General features: G+C 53.5%; 3 protein-coding genes across 3 annotated transcripts; all 3 read left to right on the top strand.

Moving 5' to 3' along the window:
- Positions 1-249: 249 nt before the first annotated feature.
- LMXM_34_1020 (hypothetical protein, unknown function) lies at positions 250-1,539 on the top strand (the record flags this gene model as incomplete). The annotated part of the gene is made up of 1 exon (XM_003879050.1): positions 250-1,539. One exon carries the CDS (start codon positions 250-252, stop codon positions 1,537-1,539), a length of 1,290 nt encoding a protein of 429 aa, XP_003879099.1.
- A 10,729-nt stretch (positions 1,540-12,268) lies between these two features.
- LMXM_34_1030 (hypothetical protein, unknown function) lies at positions 12,269-12,922 on the top strand (the record flags this gene model as incomplete). Its single annotated transcript, XM_003879051.1, has 1 exon — positions 12,269-12,922. The coding sequence occupies one exon, from the start codon at positions 12,269-12,271 to the stop codon at positions 12,920-12,922; it is 654 nt and encodes a 217-aa protein (XP_003879100.1).
- An 852-nt stretch (positions 12,923-13,774) lies between these two features.
- On the top strand, positions 13,775-14,710 carry LMXM_34_1040 (conserved hypothetical protein; the record flags this gene model as incomplete). Its single annotated transcript, XM_003879052.1, has 1 exon — positions 13,775-14,710. The coding sequence occupies one exon, from the start codon at positions 13,775-13,777 to the stop codon at positions 14,708-14,710; it is 936 nt and encodes a 311-aa protein (XP_003879101.1).
- Positions 14,711-20,981: the final 6,271 nt, after the last annotated feature.

The following is a 20,981-nucleotide window of genomic DNA, read 5'->3' on the forward strand; positions in this document are numbered from 1 at the left end:
TCCCCCTCGATCGCCTTCAACGCATTCTGCGTGAAAACGAGCGGGCATAGCACTCAGCACGCCGCTAGTGGCCTCACCCCCACGCATTCGGCGCCGCAAGAACCCTGTGAAGACTTCCCCTTCGAAGGTTTCTCGTCCAACGTCACGGACGCCTACGGACTTGCTGTGGTCGAGAAGATTGTCTGGGACGTCGTCGGCAACTTGGCCCACTCACCCGTCAGCAACAGCTGCGCGACCCTGTCCCTCCCCATGAACACGCCACCCCTTCTAAGTGGATCCCTGCACGAGCAGGCCCACGCGGCGACGAGCTCCGAGGACAGCCGACGCGATAGCCTCACACAAGCCACCTGGGTCGCTATCACGCCCTTCACAGGGCAGCAGAACTCGCAGTTTGGCGCCAACGAACGCTCGCCTGGCTGCGCCACCATCGCGTCGATCGGCTATCCGGAAGTGGACTCGTGGCAGTCGCTCTCGAATCAAGAGTCCTTTAAGCCTGCCCCTGCCTCTCCTTTCGGCGCGGCGCCCAGCAACAGCGCCTTCAAGAGCAGCAACGGCAGCGCCAGCAACTCCAGCACGAACACACCAACGACGGTAGCGGCACCGGTTGCCGGTTCCGGGCCGATCAGCAACGCAGCCTCGCACTACAAGACGAAGCGATGCCGGCACTTTGATCAGTCTGGATGGTGCCCGTACCAACACCGGTGCGTATTTGCCCACGGTGATCGCGAGTTCGCTCTTTACACGGTACAAAAGAATGGTGGGAACGGCGGGAACTCCGAGGACGGCGGCCCGACGGCCTCGCAGCTCGTGCGGGAGCACATCGAGCGCAACGTGCAGCAGCTTGTGGAAGAATACGAGCTGGCTGTGGCGGAGGCGAGCGCCAAGGCTGCGGCGGGAAGCAACAGCATCGGTGGCCCTTCCCACGCTCACGGCCATCGAGGCCCGCAGATGGGCAACGGCAGCAAGGGGCCAACGATGCCCGTTGCCCGAAACGTGTCGCCCACTCAGCCCCCTCCCCTCTTGTCTGCCACAACGCACCACCACGCATCGAATGTACATTTCCTCACCGCCACCTCTCTGGCGCCTCCGGCCGTAATGGCGATCAACGGTGCGTCGAACTCGATGGCGCAGTTCCAGGCTTTGCAGCCGCAGAACGCTCAGCAGTACCAAACACATCAACAGCAGTTTGCCCTCGTTGGCCAGCAGCCCCTTCTCATCTCCACAATGAATGGGGTCCCTGCCGGCTCCACCTTTGCTATGGTGCCGTCGAGCTCGCCGCTGGCGGCCGCCCCGCAGTCTCTCCACGCTCTCCCTTCGCATTATCAGCAGCGGTCGATGCTGTTCGCGATGCCGGCTGGCGCGCCGGGTGTCCTCCAGTTGCAGCAGCACCAGCAGCAACCGATCTATTTCATCGAGGCTCCCTCCTACAACAACATGACCGCGAACGGCGGCAACGTTGCGGTGCCCGCGTACCCCGCTGGCTACGCAAGTGGCACCGCTGGACTTTTCAACGATGTTTTGGCGGCTCGCTTTATGTGACTGCGAAATCGCTCGGGGCTCACACAAGGGAAAAAAGAGAAGCAAGACCACGAAGAGGCACATGCACTCGACAGACACGCGGAAGTGCGGAATGGGGCAAGCGCGTAAGAGGAGGAATAGTAGGCAGGTGGTCATTCTCCCCTTCCCGTCCCCTTTTCTCTCACGCGTGCTGACTTTTTTGTTTCTGTTCTTGTTTTTGTTTTCACATGAATGTTTATTTTCTGTTTATCTATTTCTTCAATTTTGTTTGTTTGTTTGTTTCTTGCTGTCTTTGCTTCCTTGACACGCAGCCCTCACGTCTGTGTCTCCGTATTGTGCGGGTAGGCGAGTGTTTCGGTGCGCTTCTCGTTGCGGACGCCCTCTTCTTCCTTATTGTACTTCCCTTCACCGTTTCTGTTACTCTGCTGTGCGCTCGAGTGCTTGACTGTTCTCATTTTTTTTCTTGCCTTTGTCGTTCTCGTTCTTCTGTACGCCTGTGTCACACACACACGCACACCTCCTCCTCCTCCTCCTCCTCCTCCCCTCTCTACGTACGGACTTGCCGCCCCTCTGTCCTCCCCTTTCTTCATTTAATTCGCGCAGCTTGATCGCCATAACCAACATGAAGTCTTCCATCTCATCGGTGCGAGAGAAAATAAAAATAAAAACAGCTGCAATGTTACGGAAAGGGGGCAGAGGCAACGTTTCACAGGGCTGGCAGGAAAAGGTGGGCAACACACACACGCGCACAGCTTTTAATGCAGAGAAGATGTAATAACGAAGATGCGGCGGAAGAATAGACATATTTTTTTTTCTTGCCAGCGTTGCCATCCCAACACCTCGAAGAAGACAGGAAAAGTATACACGCATACACAACCACCGCTCACATGCCTCTGCTGTGCCACGGCTACGTTCTGGTCCTCTCGGACGAAGCCATCTGCCGCTAAATCGGCCCACGTACCCAGCGGGCTCTTCATGACCTTCATCGCTCTTTCCTCGGCTACGTGCTGTGTGATGGGCGTGAGATGAACCTGGTTGCGTTGCACGCTCTGATTCAGGCGGGACGCGCTCAGGGTCCTGCTCGAGGCCAGAAAGCGGTGGGGTGGGGCGTGCATGTAACAGGGTGTTGTCCAGGCGCATGCCGGATGAGCTCAAGGAGACAGTTGGCCAGCCGCAGCATTCCATAGTCTGCTCCGGAGACCCGCCACATTTGGGTCTGGAGGACTCGATGGTGCAACTCGGGGTGCTGTCATCACGCCTCCGGCATCGACGCCGCATCAGCCCACCCGGTCGGACGTACGGAGATGCCGCATGTTTTGCACACAGGCGCTGTGCGGCTGATTTACACGGATCTCTTCGCGCCGTTTCCGTGCATCGCTCGTGCTCCGCTGACCTCTGCATGCTTTGCTTGGATGCGGATCACCATGCTGGCTGTGCTTGGCCGCGCGTTTGCACAGCGATCGCACGAGTGGACCTTGGGGCCTGTTTCGGGGGCCGCGTTGCTGTCTGGAGGGCGTGGCTGGACGGCCTGCGCGCATGTGCCGCGACAGGTGGGACGCGGCGCCGTTAGTCTGTGGCAGCAGGGGGTGTGTCGAGCGGCGGGGGAGGGCCCTGCGGATAAACACGTGCCTGCGCACGAAGAGGAAAGAAAACGACAGAAGGAAATAAAAGGCACAACACGGAAGATAAAGAACGTCTTTCTTGTGCAATTTCCCTCTCCTCGGTTCTCCGCAGCTGTTTCCCACCCACCCACCCACCCACACACACACACACACACACACACACACACACACACTTGCTTGCTCACTGTTTTGTATCCACGTAGTTTCCGCTAGTGCTCTTGTTTCCTCCGTTGTCCTCATTGATCTTTCGTGTCTCTTATACCCCCCTATCTCCATCACACACACCCCACACACCCGCTTTTTGCAACCGCTGTCTACACGAAAAAAAAAGAAAAAAAGAAAAACTATATTGTCCCCTTTTTCGTTTTCTTCCATTGTACAGGTCTGTGTATAAATACATTTACCTGTGTGCGCGCACGTCTTCCATCGTTTGTTTGTTTGTTGATTTCGTTTACATGCGTGGGGAGGTTAGTGGTGAGTGTTTGGTTCCATGTGCTATCTTCTCCACCTCCCTCTCTCCCCGCACGGTCGTTGTTTTGTGCTTCTTCTCTCTCCTTGTTTCCTTACACTCATGTGGGTGTCGATATTAGCACCTTCGTTTGGTTTGGGACTTTCCTTTGGTGTGCGTGTGTGTGTGTGCGTCTTTGTCTTCTTCGCGTTGGTTGCCGTTGTTCTGCGTGTGGCCCTTTTCTTTTCAGTATTATTGGTTTGTACGTGGTCTCTATAACGCTGAGTCCACTTTTTCTTTATGGCGACGCTGGTGGTGCATAAGCGTGCCCTGTCCTCCGTTTCCTCGCGGTCTCACTTACGTGTTTACGGCTTCGTGTATCTATCTACCCACACACATACATACCTCCTCTCTCCTCCCTATCCTTATTCTTTCCTCGCCGCCACCTTTATTTACTATCAGCCCAACACACCGTACCTTCATCTGTCTCTCCCTCTCCCTCTCCCTCTCCCTCTCTCTTGCCTCTTCTATTACCACGTCCTCTTTCTGATCTTCTCCCTAGCGTATATATATATATATATGTGTGTGTCTGTGTGTGTGTGTATGTGTGCTCCTCGCCTTACCCCTGCCCTCACTCTTTCCCCTCTCTCTGTTATTTCAGATGTGCCTCACAGACAAGCGCAAGTGTGGGCCGTCGTGCACGCTTAGAATGGGCAGGAGGTGGAGGAAGGCAGAGGGCACAGGGCAGAGGGAGGCCTTCCCCCTCTGGCTCCCTTTCGCCAGGGTTGCTGTGTGTTTGTGTCTTTTTTGGTTTATGCTGTCTATTCCATCCTGTGCATTCCCTGCTCATGTACGTCACGTTGTTTCTCCCGACTTTTCTGTGGAGCGGGGGTGTATGCATTTTTTGTTTTGCCTTTCTAATCTTGTTTTCTCTCTTGCTCCCTAACTCACTGTGCTTCCGCCAGGCAAGCGCAGCCGCTGTTTTCTTCAAACCCCACCCCACCCCAGATACACTACGTTGCTCTATTTCCATTGACAGTCACCATGGACGCACGTGCGCCTTTTATTTCCCTCACCTCCTTGTTGCTCTGACTGCTGCGTTGACCCCTCCCCCGCCAGATCTTTTTTGTTTGTTTGCATTCCCTTTCTTGCGAGACCTTTGCGCTCTGTGCACCACACTACATCACATACACGCTACACAGTTTTTTTTGTGTGTGTGTGTGTGCGTGGGTGTGTGGAAGCGTTGGCGTGTGCGTTCGATTGTGCGGAAGTGCATCTGCTGACGAGTCGACGCTTCTGTACATGTCCCTCTGCCCCCCCCCTTCTCCTCGTCTTCCACTCATCAACCAAATTCAAACCGTTGTTGTTGTTTGACCCTTCGACGCTGCTCTCTCTCTTCCTTCCACCTTTACCCCGTTTATGTGTGTTTTATTTGTGTGCGCTTGTCTTGCTTTCCCCGATTAAGAAAAATGTTGTCCTCTCCCCTTCTCGTTGGTGCCATCTGTGCCGTGTCGCACTGGATGCCGAGCGCCTTTTGTTGTTGGTGGTGTTGTCCTCTGTTTGTTTCGTGCGTCCTCGCTCTCTTGCTCTTCCAAAGTCCATTCGGACACAGAGAGAGACCCACGCACATACACATACACATGTATCTGCTTACGGTTCCAGAAACAAGAAGGTAAGGACCTCTCTCGCCCTCTCCCCTCGCGCGTGCACGCATGTGCGTGCGTGCGTGTGTGTGTGTGTGCACAGATGGGGGAAGCCATTCGACTCTGTCGCCGTTACTTTTATTTTTCCACTTTCTGTTCCCGATTGGACTTCTCCTCGCTTCTCTCGTCCTTTATTTTTTGTTCTTGTGCGCGCATCCCCATCTCTTTTTGAGGGCGTGGGGGTATTCCAGTTCACCCCCACCCCCTCCACCCCTTCATTTGCCCCCTTTATACACGCGTGTATGCGGCATACATGGCCAACCTTACTAGTGAAGAACAGCGGGGCACGCAGGCAAAACTGGTCGCACTGGAGCGCAGGAGGGTGAGACCTCCCTCCAAGCTCACCCCCTCGTTTTTTCTACTCCCCATACCCCACACGCTCTGCCCCCTCCTCACCCCCCCCGCCGATGCATTTTCTCTCCTAGCCATTTTCAGTGATACCGGAAACCTCGCAGTGAAGTGAAGCAAGAAGGCGAAGATAAAGTCACCGGAAGCACGCCGTCACCCGATCGGTACCACTGGGCATCTGTTCTTCATACATAAGTCGTACTTTCTTTCCTGGTCATTTCCTTTTCCACTCTCTGGTCCGGCAGGTATGTACGCGTGCACATCTCTCGCGGGAGGACCACACAGCGTGCTTTATTTCGTTTCTAGCGCTCACGGACGCACAAGGACACACACATGCACAACGCTCACGGCGAGCCGGATACACAGCCAAGACGCAAATGCCCATAAGAGATGCGCATAGCACTCGTAATTAGATAAGTGTCTGCTGCCCTCTTTGTGTGTATGTGTGCTTTTGAGCGCACCTGAGTATCGTTGTGCCCTTTTTCTCCCCCCTCCCTCTCTCCCTCTCTCCCCCCACGCACACAAACACGTTTATCGCGGCTGCGTGTGTGTTGAAAGTATCACCAGGGAACAGGAAAGTAGAGCGTCGAGGGTGACGAGATTACCTGTATGGTTCTTTCATTTGTTGCTCCGTTTGCGTGTGTGTGTTTGTGTGTTTTCCTTTCTTCATAGTTGTTTGTCTTTGTTTGCTCGCGTATTTGTTGTCTTCGATGGTTCCTCTCTCTCTCTCGCTTCCACCCACACACCCACACGCACACACCTCATCATCATCATCATCTCTCCTTTTATTTCGTCCTCCCTTCTCCTCTTCTCGTACATATGGTTTCCCCTTTTCTTTCTTTTTTTTGAGGGGCTTCGGGCACCTCTACTCTCTGGATATACGTATATACTTGTGTGGGTATTTGTCTCTACCTATCTGGGTATGTCCTGTCTGAGTGGCTCCCCACCCACCCCCTCCCTCCTCTCTATGCGTCGCTGCTTTCGTGCATGTCCACTGATGTTTTCTTCCTCCTCCCGCAACTCTCACGAAAAAGAACGTCCTCTCTCCTCGTTTCCCAAGCAAGCGTTCACATACGTTCCCCTGTTGGCGCCTCGCCTCCGTTTGTTGTGTGCGTTGTCGCGGTTTGCTAGCCTTACGATGTTTTCTTCCTCTTGTTGTGGATGATCTCTTGGCGAACGGATGGCTGTTGCGGCTACCGCTCCCCTTCCTTGTACGCACAAGCACAGAGAAACACATACGGAGACGCAGATATGCACTGGAGCATCGCCATACGTACCCCGATTTTGCCTGTATCCCGGTCCTTTTCCCCTTTACGTTTTTTTTCGTCGTCTCTCTATGTGTCTATGTACGTGCGCCCGTGGATGAAGAATGTGACCCTCCTCCCTCCCTCTCTCCCTCCCTCGTAACACACTAGGTGGCTGCTCCTGTCTTCCCTCTGAGACACGCTCAGATAGACAAGCACACACAAGCATCACTTTTTTTTTCGGCATTTGCTGGTCCTGCGCCTGCGTCCCTTTGACTGTGGGAGGGACGGAGTGCAGCGGGCGGGCGTACCGGCGTGTGAGCGCGTACTCCTTTCTTCTTTTTGTTTGTTTATGTGTGTCGCTTCGGCCTTGTTCGCTTCTTGTGGTTGATCTTTCCTTCGCTTGCCTTTTTTCTGTTTTTTTTGTTTTTCTTGTTCGATTCCGCCCCACCCACCCCACCCCCGATTCTCTCATGTGGCGTTCAGGCCTCCTTTTATGGATTTGGCCCCTTTATTTCGCGTGTGTGTGTGTGTGTGTGAACGGGATCGTCCATGTGAGATGCCCCCCACCCTTTCATGTATCCTGCTATGCGTGACTGGGTGCACGTACACTTGCTTCTCTGCGAGTGTGCATGTACTTGGTTGTGGTGACAAGGCATCTGATTTTTTCCCCCGCTCCTTTCACCTTCTTTGCCTCGCATGTTCCCCCCCCCCGGCCCTCAGCATAGCTGTTCCGCTCTGCGCGTTAACTCGATATCTTCCTAATTCCGTCCTCTCCTATTTTGTTCTCTGCAGTATCTTTCATCTTACATCTCTACCACATCCCTCCCTCCCTCGCACCTTTTTTTTCTCTCTCGCTCCACAGCCATGGCGGGTGTACAAGCCTTTGCGAACGTGTCTTCCCCGACTAATTTTCTGTCACTCTCCCTCTTCTGTCTTCATCCCTGCGGCACTTTGCTGTTGTCGACGACGCTGTGTTTACAATAAGCAAGCTCGCTTTCTCTCGCTCCCTGCCCAGGCTCTGCCCTCCTCCTCCTCTTTCCGCTCACCCACCCCCGCGCACCTCGACTTCCCCTTGCACGTATTGAGGGCGTGTGTGTGTGTATCTTGCCGGCTTGCGTACTCCCGTCTCCTGTTTTACTGTCTAGTGTCTGTACGGGTTCTGTCAGCACGGGCATTTTGTTTCTCGGGGGAGAGAAGACCCTCTAGATATTGTCAGGCTTTCTCCACTTCCCCACCCCTCTTTTCCCGTGCCACACGGAGTATGTGGAGGAGCGATGTGTCGCGTACAAAATACATAGTATGTGTGTGTGAGCGCTCGGTTACTTTATTCCCCCCCCCCTGGAGGAGGAGGGTGGTGGCGCTAAGGAGTATGTATGTGTACATCTGTCTGTGTCTTTTGTCCCCTCCCCCACCACCACCACCCTTCTTTTTCTTCGTCTGTGTACTTTTTTTCTTTGGAGCGACAGAGAGAGGTTGAGAAGTACAACAACGCCGTCTGCAGGAGAGGAAGCGGTTTCCGAGGTCGGCTGGCTGATCTCCGTCTTGCCTCTTTTTTTTCTTGCTTGAAGTACTATCCGTTCGCCTTACCCCTACCCCGTCGCTTCACCTTTCCACCCCGCGCACGTTGGACACTCCTTTATGACCCTCCTTTTGTGTGCGTGTGCGTGCGCGTGTGTGTGCGTGCGTATGTGTGTCCATGGACTTTATTCTGTTCTTTTTTTTCTTTGCCTTCGTCTTGTTGGTCCCTCTTGTGTGATCACATCTTAATTAGTTCTCTGTTTTCTTGCTCTGTTCCACTTTACCGCGCCCCTACCTTGCGGTTCGTTTCTCTTACACACGTGTGGGATGGCCCATACGCTGAGGGGAGGGGCGGGGCGGGGCCTATTTTCTCCCCCACCCCCTTCCCCCCTCTTTGGTTTTTTTTGTTGTTCTGCCCCTCTCCTCTTTTTCTCTCTGTGTGTGGAGGAGGGAGGAGTGGTCTTTCTTTTTTGTTAGAATCAAACTGTTACTGTTCCCTTCTAGCCGTTGTCAAAGAACACAAGGACGACGACTTCTACGATGACCGCTCTCACTGCCACTATCGCCGCACTGCAAGCGCAACGCATGCAGCATCGCTAAGCAAGTCATGGATAAGAGAAAAAAAGGGGGAAAACGGGCAAGCACAGTGCGTGCGTGTATGTGAGCGAGAGTCGAACTGGGGAAGTGTATGTGCGCCAGCACCAACGACTTCAGAACGAACCTCCTCACGTGTGTTCTGTTTTATTATTATTTTTCCTCATTGTTGTTGCTGGTGTGTTTTGGCTCTTTTCATCGCATTGTACAAACGTGTTCCGTCTTTCCTCTCTCCCACCACCACCCTCAACCAGCCGCCGATGTGTCCGCAAGTGTCTCCCTCACTCTCTCTCTCGCCTTCTACAGTCCATCTTATTCGCCGACGTGTGTTCCTTTGTTTTCCTCTCTGCTACGAGCTCTGCGATGCTGCTCGTTTCGGCTTTGGGGGGAGAGGTTGTCACGTGGACTGTCGCATCTGTCTCTTCTCCTTGCCCTTTCACTCCCCTCTACGCTCCCTATGGGCCCGGTATGCATGCTGACTCTCTCTCTCCCGTTTACGTGTATGGTGTCTGCCTACACGTTTATGTGAGTGCGTATCCGTCGACAGCGGAACCGCCAATCAAGCTCATGCGCGTGAAACGAATACCTTCGCGAGGTGCATGTGTGTGAACCTAGGCGCACAGCCAGGTGAAGTGGGGCCGTAAATAAAGATCAAAAGAAAACGAGGAGTCAAGAGAGAAGGCAAGGGCGAGGCGGTGTCTCACCATACTCTGAACGTGAGGGTATCGTTTTGTTGTTGTTTGTCTGTTTTTTTAATCTATATACGCATACGATGCAGGGGTGTCTTGGACAGGGAATGCTGCCAACCAACTCTCGCCCTCCCTCCACCTTGCATTTTTCTCTTCCCTCCGAAGCCAGCGAGTCAGCGTGCACCTGTCCCTGCGGAGCGGTTGTCTTTGTATGCGCGTGTGTGTGCGGACAGCTGAGTGCTTATTTTGTATGCATCCTTTGTACGCTGCTCTCGGGGTGTAGCGGTGCGACGAGATCGGGGGATGGTTGGGCATTCCTTGTTCAACCAAAGTGAGATGCTCGCTCTCCACCTCAGTGCCCCTTCTAGTTTTCATTCACTTGGATAAAGGGCTGCAGTGACTTTCTGGTCTCTTCTTGTGATGTCCACTGTCCGCGTCCTCAGAGGAAGTTCCGCATTCCATTCGATAAACCCTGCATCCCCCCACCCGCTGAGACAGGGAGCTGGAGGAGGACGGGTTGCTCCGCGCCCTCGTCCGTGCACAGAAGCATAGCACATACGCACCTCGATGCTCCTGTGCGAAAGGCGCGCTCTACTCCTGCCGGTGTATGGGCCTGGTTTAGGCGGCACGATCGCACACACCGCACCAGCAGTCGGATCGTTCGAGGCGAATGGACTGACTTGCTAGTGCCCCCCCCCCCGGTTTTCGTCTTCCTCTCTCCCCCTCCCCCACGCTTTCTCCCTCACGCGGACGAAGGAAAGGGAAGTACCCCTTTGCATGTAAAACGAGGGGCCGGAAGGGAAGAAAAAATGGGCCCACAAACTGATGGTACCAACAGCGTAAAACTGTGCACGCGCGATAGAGATAGAGCGAGCGAGAGGTAAGAGTAGGGGAGGGGTGGGGGAGAAACAAAATCGTCCCCCCCACCATCACCACCATCACCACCACCGCCTTGCGTCCCGTTCTCAGATCGTGTCGTTCCCTTTTTCTCTCAGTAGCGCCATAGCCATCGTGCACCTCCGTTTCTTTTCTTGGCCGGTTGGCTTTGTTTCTTTTTCCCTTCCTTTCCCCTACATGTCACAAGTAGGTGGCGGCTGCGCCCTCACTCGCCCTCCCCCCTCCTCCTCTTCCTCCTCACCCACACACTCTCAGGTGTGGGCCGCCGTCTGCATTCCGCTTTTGTGGTGTATGTTCGTTCCTTGTTCATTTATTTCGCGCTCCCTCTGTTCGAGGCGGCGTTCTACAGCTGCACCTCTTCCTATTACGATGCCTACTACGGCTGCCTTTTCGTTTTTCCTACCCCCTCCATCTCTACCGAACAAGATGGCTAAGCAAGGGTCTACTACGGTGTCTGACAAGATGATACTAGAATCTATGTTCTCCTTTTCTTTCTGTGTGTGTACGTGTGTGGGCGGGGTATTCGCGTACGCACGCGGGGGGTTGTGTGCAGCTCGATGAGTGGCTGGCACAAGGGCTTTTCTCTTGCAGGAATATATATATATATATGTAACGGTGGCTGCGCCATGTATGCCTCTCCGTGTGTTCCTTCCGTGCGTTTCGCTTTTCTTCCCCTCGAATTCGGCCGCAGAACTTTACTGACTCTGCAGTCCCCCTCAGTATGCGTGTCTGTCTGTATCTCTCTTGCTCTTATGTTTGACTACATAAATGTTTGTTTGTTTCTTTAGCTACGCCCACCCCTCCCACCCCCTTCTTTGTTCCAGACGTACGCGTGTGTCGGTGTATGTCTGCCATGGTGGCTATGCGGGTGAGTAATGTTCCCCGTCGTTTGTTTGGCTTCGACTTCGTCCTGTCTGTCGGCTTATGTTGTGTCACGGATTCGACTCATTTTTTTTTTGTTCTATTATTATGTCATGTCTTCAATTTTGGGGGATTTCTTTAAGTTGTACCCTCCTCCTCCCCCCTTTCTCGTATGTTCGCCTTTGTACACATCGCGGGTGCGCGTGTGGGAGCGTGTGCGTGCCCTGCGTGCACCTTTCATGCTCTGTCCTCTCGTCTGCTGTTATTGCGCCCATCTTCGATTCAGCATGTTTGCCGGCACGGCCTCCCCCCCCCATTCCACCCAAAACCCACGGTGCCCTCATAACGACAGCTATGTCTCTTCTCCCTCTATGTGCGCGGTGTGCTGGTGTGTGTGTGTGTGTGGCTGACGCACGCCTCACGCCGTCTTCCCTTCTACGCTGTCTTAGATGTGTGCTGGTGCGTCAGTGCGTACTCTTGTCCTCTCTTCAGGTGCATCTCCCACTCTTTCGTAGCCTTGCACTGCGTTGTCGCCTACCGTCATCTCTCTGCCCGTCTCCTCCTTTTCCTTTCTCTATTTGTGTCTGTGTGGTGTCTAACGTGCACTGGATGACCGAGCCACTGGCCTCGTTATCCTTCCACTGGGCTGAATGACTCTTGGCTAGCCCTTCTCACCCACATCGATTTCATTGACACACTTTTTTCTCATGTAAAGACCCAGCCACTTGAAAGGTAGGGAACACGGATCCCAGCGCAGCCTGCATATCTCACTGGCCACCAGCATCATCACTTTCCCCTCACGCTTCACACTCTGGCTTCATCAATGACCTCCACGGAAGCCGTGCCACCGCCGAATACGGCGGAGTTTTGGATTAAACACCTGCAACTGATGCCGCACCCGGAGGGTGGCTACTTTTCCGAGGTGGTGCGCAGCGCGCACCAGGTGGACAACGAGGAGGGCAACCGCCGCCACGCCTACACGAGCATTTACTTTCTCTGCACCCCGGAGAGTCCCTCCCACCTGCACCGCCTCTGCTCGGACGAGACGTGGATGTACCACGCCGGCGACCCGCTGGAGCTGCATTTCATTCTGAAGGATTCGCAAGACGAGGACCGCATTGCCGCACAGCCTCCCGCAGCACCACAAGCGGAGACGGACGGCGCAGATGCGCGGCCGCCGTACCAGGTGTACCGTCGTGTCCTAGTTGGCGCGCGCATAGAGAGGGGTGAACTGCTGCAGTACACCGTTCCTGGTGGGGCCATCTTTGGCAGCTCCGTGGCCACAGACGGTGAGGATGCGCAGGCTGGCTACTCGCTTTTGAGCTGCATCGTGAGTCCCGGCTTCGACTACCGCGACCTAGAGATCTTCACGCAGGCGCAGCTGATGGAACTGTGCCCGCAGCACGAGGCGGTCATCAAGCAGATGGCCTACGAGACGCTACCGAATAATTCGCGCTTGCATAAAACAAGAATCTAGAACAGCGCGCGAGGCAGCAGAGATGTGAAAGTGGACCGAGAAGGGCGTAACGAGAGCGATGTAAGAGATCTAGTCTGCAGCTGTTGATGGCACACACACAGAGACGCACGCGAACACGCAGCGATGGTGTCCCATCTCTTACTTCTACTTTGCGTCCTTTCCTGTGATAAACGAGTGCGCCTGTATTCTTCTTGTATGTACACGTGTGTGCATGGGTGTGCATGTAAATCTCTCCCTCCCTCCTTCTCCCTCGCTCTCTGCCCTCTTCACTATTTTTTTATTTCCTTTTAATTGCTCTCCGTTGACTTGAGCACCCGTGCAAAGTTAAACCGACGACAAGACACGCGAAATGGAGCAATGCAACCCCGTCGACGAATGATTCATGCTCGACGTGCGTTTCCTCCTGTGCCTCACTTTTTTGTGTGTGCCGCAGCCAAGCGTTTGCGCTCCATGGGATGGCGCCTACAGGACCAAAATGACTATCACTCTCACAAGACACGCCTTTACCTCTTCTCACTCCAACGCCGATTTTTTTTACCCCTCATGCCCACACACACGCACACGTCTGCAGGTTGGAAGAATCACCGCAAGCATCCTCACTACTACTACTAGTCCTCGTTCTTTTAAGCCTTCTTCTCTTCAACCCAACTGTCACCCCACCGCCCACCCCTCGCTACCTCACTCCCAAACCTGCGTCGCAGCTCAACTCGCCGACATAACACAGGCACATACACCCTCCTCTCCATCCCCACTTTGCACCCCACCCCACCCCCTCTCCCTCTCTTTTTGCCTGCTCTTTCAACGACGGGGAAGCTGAGCAGACTCAAGGCGACGAGCCAACCGCACGTGACCATGTCCAAGAATACCGGCTCCGTCACAGAGCAACACAAGCGCATCTCGCATGCCGCTGGGGACAACAACGAGGAGGAGAAACACATTCTTGCTGGTCGCTACAAGACGAAGCTGTGCAAGAACTACGTGGCGAAGGGTGAGTGCCCGTACGATGTGCGCTGCATGTTCGCACATGGTGAGGACGAACTACGCACCAGCGACGACAACATCCGCGACGGTCTCGTCACTGAGGAGGCAATCAAGGACTTCCAGCGCCAACAGAACCAAGCGAAGCGCCGCGCCGCGTTTGCCGCCGCCCGCGAGCACAACAATCATGACCACAGCCACAGCCACAATCACAGCCACACCCACAACCACACCGTACGCCCCGTGTCCCACCGCAACGCGTACGAGATCGAGGAGAATGTGGAGAGCAACGAGGTGTACCACAACCGCCATCGCCACCACAATGTGCGCCTGCATCCCCAGCAGGAGTCCGTGTCTATCCCTCAGCCACAGCAACAGCAGCAGCAGCAGCATGAGGAGCAGTTCCAGCTGCAGAGCGCGGTGGTGCAGTACTACACACACAACCCGTACGTCTTCGACCTGATCCCCGCCGTGGCGCGCCTGTTCCCAGTCTACCATGATGTGGTCGAAGAGGGCTGCTGGTACGAGGAGGAGCCGGCACCTGCTCAGGAGGACTACTACTTCCCGTCTTCGGATATGATGATGCCGCTTGTGCCGAGCTTGGTGACGCAGCAATACCTGCCGTACCCGCACCAGCAGTGCGGCAAGCAGTTCGAAACGGTCGCCTCCGCCAGCACCTACAGCGGTGAGGAGGCCATGTACGGCCACAGTGAGTCCTCGGCTAGCTCGGTGTACCGCTCGGTGGCGCGTTGCACGGCAGCTGAGCTCCCCAGCAACTCGGACATTCCGGCGATGGTGATGGAGCCCTAAGGCACCCCAGTTTGGACGAGAAGAGAAAAAAAATATCCAAAAGACAAAGGCAAACAGAGTAAAAGAAGGGAGAGGATGTCCGCATCGCATCTCTCCTCCTCTTCCTCCCTCCCCCCTCCCCTCCCCCTCACCCTCTCCCCTTTTCTTGACTGATTTGTTGTTTGTTGCCCCACCCACCCTTCTAGGGAGGTGATTGTGTGTCGTTGTGTGCGTGTGCGTGTCCTTGACGTCACCCTAGTTGTGTGTATGTGTGCGTGCGTGTTGCTTGATCGAATCGTGCGTTTGTTCGCTTTTTCTGTTTTCGCTCGTGTTTTGTGTCGGTATCTTTACTTTATTGGCTTTCCTCTCCTCTGCCTCTCTTTCCGTTGCTTCCCCGCTGTTTTTGTTGTTTTCTTTCTCCTTCTTCCCTTCATCCTTTTCGTAGGCTCCGCTCTGCTCCCAACTCTCTGTCGCACACACGCGTGTGTGCCTCTACGCGTCTGTACCCCTCCCCTCCTGTCCTGTCCCCTTCCCTCCCCCTCTTTCCCTGTCGTTTGCATTTTGTTTTTGTTTTTTTGCTGTGTCTGTAATCCCTTCCCTCTTCTCACGCGCGGGCGGGCCCCCTGTCTTCTCGCTGTCTCGCGAGTGTGTGTGCATACCCGTGAGAGGGAAGAGTGGAGTGGGGGGAGGGTGCGTGTGTGCACGGATGTGTATGACGACGTACATATTTCCAGCCATCCCATCACTCTCTTCCCCGTCCCTCCTCCATGGGATGCACGCGAAGTGAAGCAGGCGGGTAAGGGGACGGCTCAGATGACGAGGAAGCCGGCAACGGTCATCAATGAGAGGGCCTACTGTTCTTGTACGTGTGGTGTGCATGTGTACGCTGGTGTTGCCGGGCGAGTGCCCGCATGGTGTATACATTTATACATATGCGAGAGGCACCTCAGCATACCACAGCAACGAATGAGCAATGCACCCACGCAGAACGGAGTCGCCGCCTTCCATCCCCCCTCCCTCCCTCTCGCCCGCGCATTCATGCTCTTTGCCTTCCTCCCTGCCGGCTCAAGGGTTGGGGAATGCCTCCTGCACAGTCGGCAGGGCAGAGAGGACAGGAAAGTAGAAGGCGAAGACGAAACGTCTGTCGTGTGGTGTGCTGTGTGGGTGTATGTGTGTGTGTTTTTGTCTCTCCATTTGATGCCGAGAGAGAAACGCACTCTGAAGCTTGCAGACGCTCACCGACGCCGACTTGAGAGTTGTTTCGATGAAAAGGAAAGATAAAAAAAAACATTAAAAAGTGCTCGCCGCACACCGGGAGATATGACGCCAAGGCAAATGGTAATAGAACAGATAGGAAAACAAAGAAGAAAAATAAAGTAGATGATACTGTAACGGAGCAGCTGGTCGCCGGCCACGTAGAGTGAAAGCAAAAGAAAAAAAGAAAGCAAGCAGCTTTTTTTTCGAATGATGGGGCTAAGGCGAGGAGAGGCTTCGCAGGGAGATGCGAGCGGGATAAAGACAGAAGAGGGAGAAGAGAGACGCATCTGTATGCGCATGTGTACTTGTATGCGTGAATGGAAGAAGAACATCAAGAACCCACCACCACCTACACGCACACGCACACACACACACACAGGCACACACAGGCACAAAACCGCCCTCTCTCTTCCTCGTCTTCATCTCCTTCGTGTCCGCCTCCTCTGTGCGTTTCGATGAAAAAATATACATACAATGCACAACGTGTGTTAGCATGTGTGTGTGTGTGTGTGTGTGAAAGAGGAGTGCACCCCTCCCCCTCCGACCGTGTCCTTTCATACGGCAAAAAAAAGGGAGGGGGAAGAAAAGATAGAGCTTCCACGCAAGAGGATATACAGAAGCTCTTAACAAGAGATTGTTTTTTCTTGATTCGCTTTTGCCTCCCCACCCCCACCCCACCCCTTGTACAGCTTTGATGTGTGGTCTCCTCGCCCCCACATTCCACACACGCACACCCCCGCTCGAACGTGTCGCGTCCCTTCCTGTCTCCCATGGTCAATGTTGCTGTTTTTTTTTCTTGTTTCTGTTTGTTTCTCGCATGCTGCTTCACTTGTATCTTTTTCCCCCTTTTTTTGTTTTTGCGGTGGTAGTTGATGGTCGCCGTGTTGGTGGCACTCAGAGACACGCACGCGCACACGAGCACATACTTGAGTTCTCATTCATGTATATGTACAGCTAAATAAACAAGCACAAAAAAGGAAATTCAAAAAAAAAAAAAACAGAGAATAACGAGATCCAACAGGTTTTATTTTTATTTTTATTCTCATGTCTTTGTGTGTATGTATGTATGTATGTGTGTGTGTGTGTGTGTGTGTGTGTGTGTGTGTATGTTCTGTTTTTTTTTTCTTCTTCTTTGGGGAGGGGAGAGGAGACACGACAGTGGTAGAGTTGCATGAAGGATGTGTCTCTCCCATTTTTATGGTGGGTGTTTCTCGTGTGTTCTGTTCTGTTGCTGTTGTTCACTTTTTGGGGGAGGGAGGAAGGGGGGAGTTATAGCGCCAGTGTGGATTCGCGCATAATGTGAGGGTAGAAGAGGAGGTACGTGGGTGTGCATCCACTCACTCTGCCCTCTCTTTCCCACCTCCCCAGTAGACGAGGCCTCACACACACGCACACACACACACATACACAAAAAGGAGTACACACATACACCGAGATGACGATGAAGCAGCACTCTTTGCATGTACCGTTCTTTGCTGTATCCGCACATACACTGCTCTTTCGATTTGTCATGGATTTGTATGTGTGAGTGGGTGTGCTTGTGGGCTCGACTGCCTTTTTTCCCCTTTCTTCCTCTTCACCTCTTTGGATACACGTGAAACGGGTTTTTTTAATGTTGGTATGTTTCGTTTTTTTTTCTGCTCTGACTTGGCTCTGTTGACTGCCGTTGCCCTTTTTTTGGGGGGAGTGGGCGTGTGTGAGTGTGTGTGTGTTTTCAGTTCTCTCTTTCCTCGCCACTTCTGGTGCTGTCTATCTTGCCCTTTCTTGCTCATCACTTGCCTGTGCGCCCAGACGCTGCCACATCGCCGATGTTCCCCCTCTCTACTGCTTCCCCCCACCACCCTCTCACCCCCATACAACGTATACACTCGGACACAAACCCACCACGTACGGAAGCGAACCCATAAGATCAAATCGCGCAAGTGACCAGATACTGTTCTCTCTCTGACCTCTCTCCCTTTCTCTCAGGATATCTGAACTCGTTCGAACGTGTGCGGCCCTTCGTGAATGTATACTTACATGTATGGTCTGTGGAACGTGTGTCATGGTAGCTTGAAAGAAGAACTGTCTTCCCCCCTCCTCCTCCTTCTCCCCTTTTTTTTGCTGCTCGACCTCTCTTTCGCTGCCGCTTCTCTGTTTTCTTTTTTTTCGCGCGCGTCTTGTGTTGTTTGTTGTTTGCTTTCACTGTGCTTTTTTTTTGTAGCTGCACGCTACAGGCGTGCAATTTGGTGGTGGTGGTCGATGCGATTCGGCGTCCCACGAAAAAAGGACGACACACACACAAAAAAAAAACGAAAACAAAGAAGAAAAAAATGGGCAGCGTCTCGAGCGAAAAGATGGCGAAAACAGTGTTGAATTCACACAGGAACAAGAAAAGAGGAACACATACGGTGAAGTGACAAAGTCATGGGCGGTGGCAGTGTATTCGGGGGGTTGGCAGGAACACACATTTCCCAATGGAGATGTGTCTGTGCGTGTGTCTGTGTGTTTATCATTGTTCTTTTTGTCGTTGTTAGTGAAACACTCGCAAGCAACAACGCATGCGTCCACGAAACGGCAAAAAGGAATAGAGACAGTAGTTTTGTGCCGTGGGTATGTACGTAGGAGTCGCACACCAAACTCGTGAAGAGGCGCTTCTCCTCGCTCTCTCTCTTCCTCTACCCAGGCATCTGTTGCGGAGGAAGGGGAGGGCAGAGAAGGAGGCTCGCTATCACCTATTGCCTTGTTTCGTCTGTGTGGGTGCGGATGAGATTGGTGATTACCCATACCTCGACAGAAGCACACAGACGCAAGCAAGAACGCAACGGGACACTTTCCTTCAGGGGCCTCTCTCACCCTCGCTTCTCTCTGTCTTTTGTCTTTCCTTGCTATCTGCCCTTGTCCTCCATGTGTTGTTTGGTGCGGTTGTTTCTCTCGCCCCCCCCCCTCCTTCGCTGCTGTACGGCTCCTCTTTTCCTAGTTGTCGTCATGCGTGGCCTTTTGCCTGTACATGCGTCCGTTTTTTTTTTGCGCTTTCATATCGGAGCATCGTGTGGCCATCAGCTTCCCAGAGCCTTTTTTCCCCTTCTCTTTGCTTGTCGATTTTCTCCCGCCTGAACCCCTTCGGTTCGCATACAAAAAAAATCCTCAACTCCGATGCATGACACGTGCCGTTATCGCCGTTTCCGATACCATCTGTTTGTTGTTTGTTTGTTTTTAGAGGGTCACCTTCCTGCTTTCTGTTTTCGTTTGTCATCTTGTTTCTTTCTGTCGTTGGTGTCGTTTTTTTTTCGTTTTTCGTTTTTTGACTTCCTGCTTCGCCCCCTGCGTGCGTATATATATATATATGTGTGTGTGTGTGTGTGTGTCTGCGGCGGGGGGTGGTGGAAGGCGCATCAGGCGTTTCCTTTTTTCTGTCACCCATTTCTACGCCTTCTCGTGCCTTTCACTGCCTCTTCCTCACCCTTTTTTTCTTTTCCGCGTACACGCTGGATTTGCAGGCACACCCCGTATACATGAGTTCATGTTGCCGTCGCTTGTCGATCACATGTTGCTCTCTCTCTCTCTTACCGAAGACTCGCCTGTTTTGTTTTTGTTTTTTTGTGCTGCCGACTTCTGTTTTTTTGTTTTTTTCGTCTTTCTAGTGGCACCGGGTCTTCACGCTGATGAGTGGCTTCTTAGCTTCCTCACACGTGCTCTGTGTTCTACGAAGAAGCATGTATGTGTATGCTTATGTGCGTACGTGGCATGCATTCTGTTGGCAGCGCATCCTTCGCCCAGCACGCTTCGTTTGTCCGTCCTTCTCCTCCTTGGTGCTCTCTCATTCACTCTCCCGTGGCTCAGAATTCGACCCCGAAAGATCGGGTGATCGGTGGGGCTGACAGGAGAGCCGATAGCAAGAAAAAAAAGAGTACGATGTGGAAGAGGGGGAGGGACGGTGAACGTAGCCGATGGTGACTGGGTGCATGCAACATACAGCACATAGAAACGTGCGCATGCGTACATGAGGGTCGAGAGGCAAGAGAAGACTGTGAACAAGGCAGCGAAAGCACTGTTTTCGGTCCTCGTGACCTCCTGCACGCTGCTCTTGCTGCAGTGGCTACTCTTGCATTCCTTGCACTCTTTTATCCATTGCCATCAGCTCCCTTGTGTTTGTGTGTGTGGGTGTGTCTACGAATCTGTCCTCTCACCCCATCCCCGCACTCGGCCTCTTGCCCCTCTTCCTTTGTAGACGTCAAGCAGCACACCGCACAGCACGCACGCTGTGAGCAGCAACGGAGGACCCAAAATGGAGAGAAGGGGCAACTGAAGCGCATCTTTCTTTTTTCCGGCTCTGCTCCCCCCCCCACCACTTCATCTGCGTGTTTGTGTGTCTGCGCTTGGTTTGCCTTCACCCCTCCTCCTCTCCCTCGGCACCGCATGCTGTGGAGAAGACTGGCGGCGCGAGAAGGTGAATGAGCGCTCTCTCATTTCCGTTGCTTTTTTTTAATTTAGTATTGTTGTTGCGTGCTTATGCATCTGCGTGCGCACAATATGCAGTACTAGTGATACAAAAATGCTGGTCTCGCTGGGAAGAGGGATGCGGGACTGTTGGCGCGAGAAGGGGAAGTTGAGAGAGCGAGAGAGGAACCCATAGAGTGAAGCCTCAGCAGAGAAGAGCGAAGACACTTTGAGCCGGCTGGCAGAGAGCAGTCGCTTGCTCTCTGGGTAACGGAAGAAATACGGATAAATGCAATGGTGCACCATCGACACACATGCAAGAGTGCGAAGAGAGAGAGAGATGCGGGATCAATGGGAACGGGGGGGAGAAGAATTGGAGGATGCACGAGTTGCATAGAATGGTGGAGGAGATTTTGTGTGTGTATGTGTGTGGTTGGCGAGATGTGCTGTGGCTGGGTGTTGTTTTTCTTTCAAGGCCACTGCTGTCCCCGCCCCTCTCTCTTCGCCCGTCGTAACCTCCATTTAGCGCTCTCTCCACCCATGAGTAGAATGACCGCGCGTCCATTCAACTCCCCACTCTTACGCTACGCAGCTGCTCACTCTCTCATGTGTCTTG

Source organism: Leishmania mexicana, chromosome 34 (genome assembly GCF_000234665.1).
Source record: "Leishmania mexicana MHOM/GT/2001/U1103 complete genome, chromosome 34".
Classification (NCBI taxonomy): Eukaryota; Euglenozoa; class Kinetoplastea; order Trypanosomatida; family Trypanosomatidae; genus Leishmania; species Leishmania mexicana.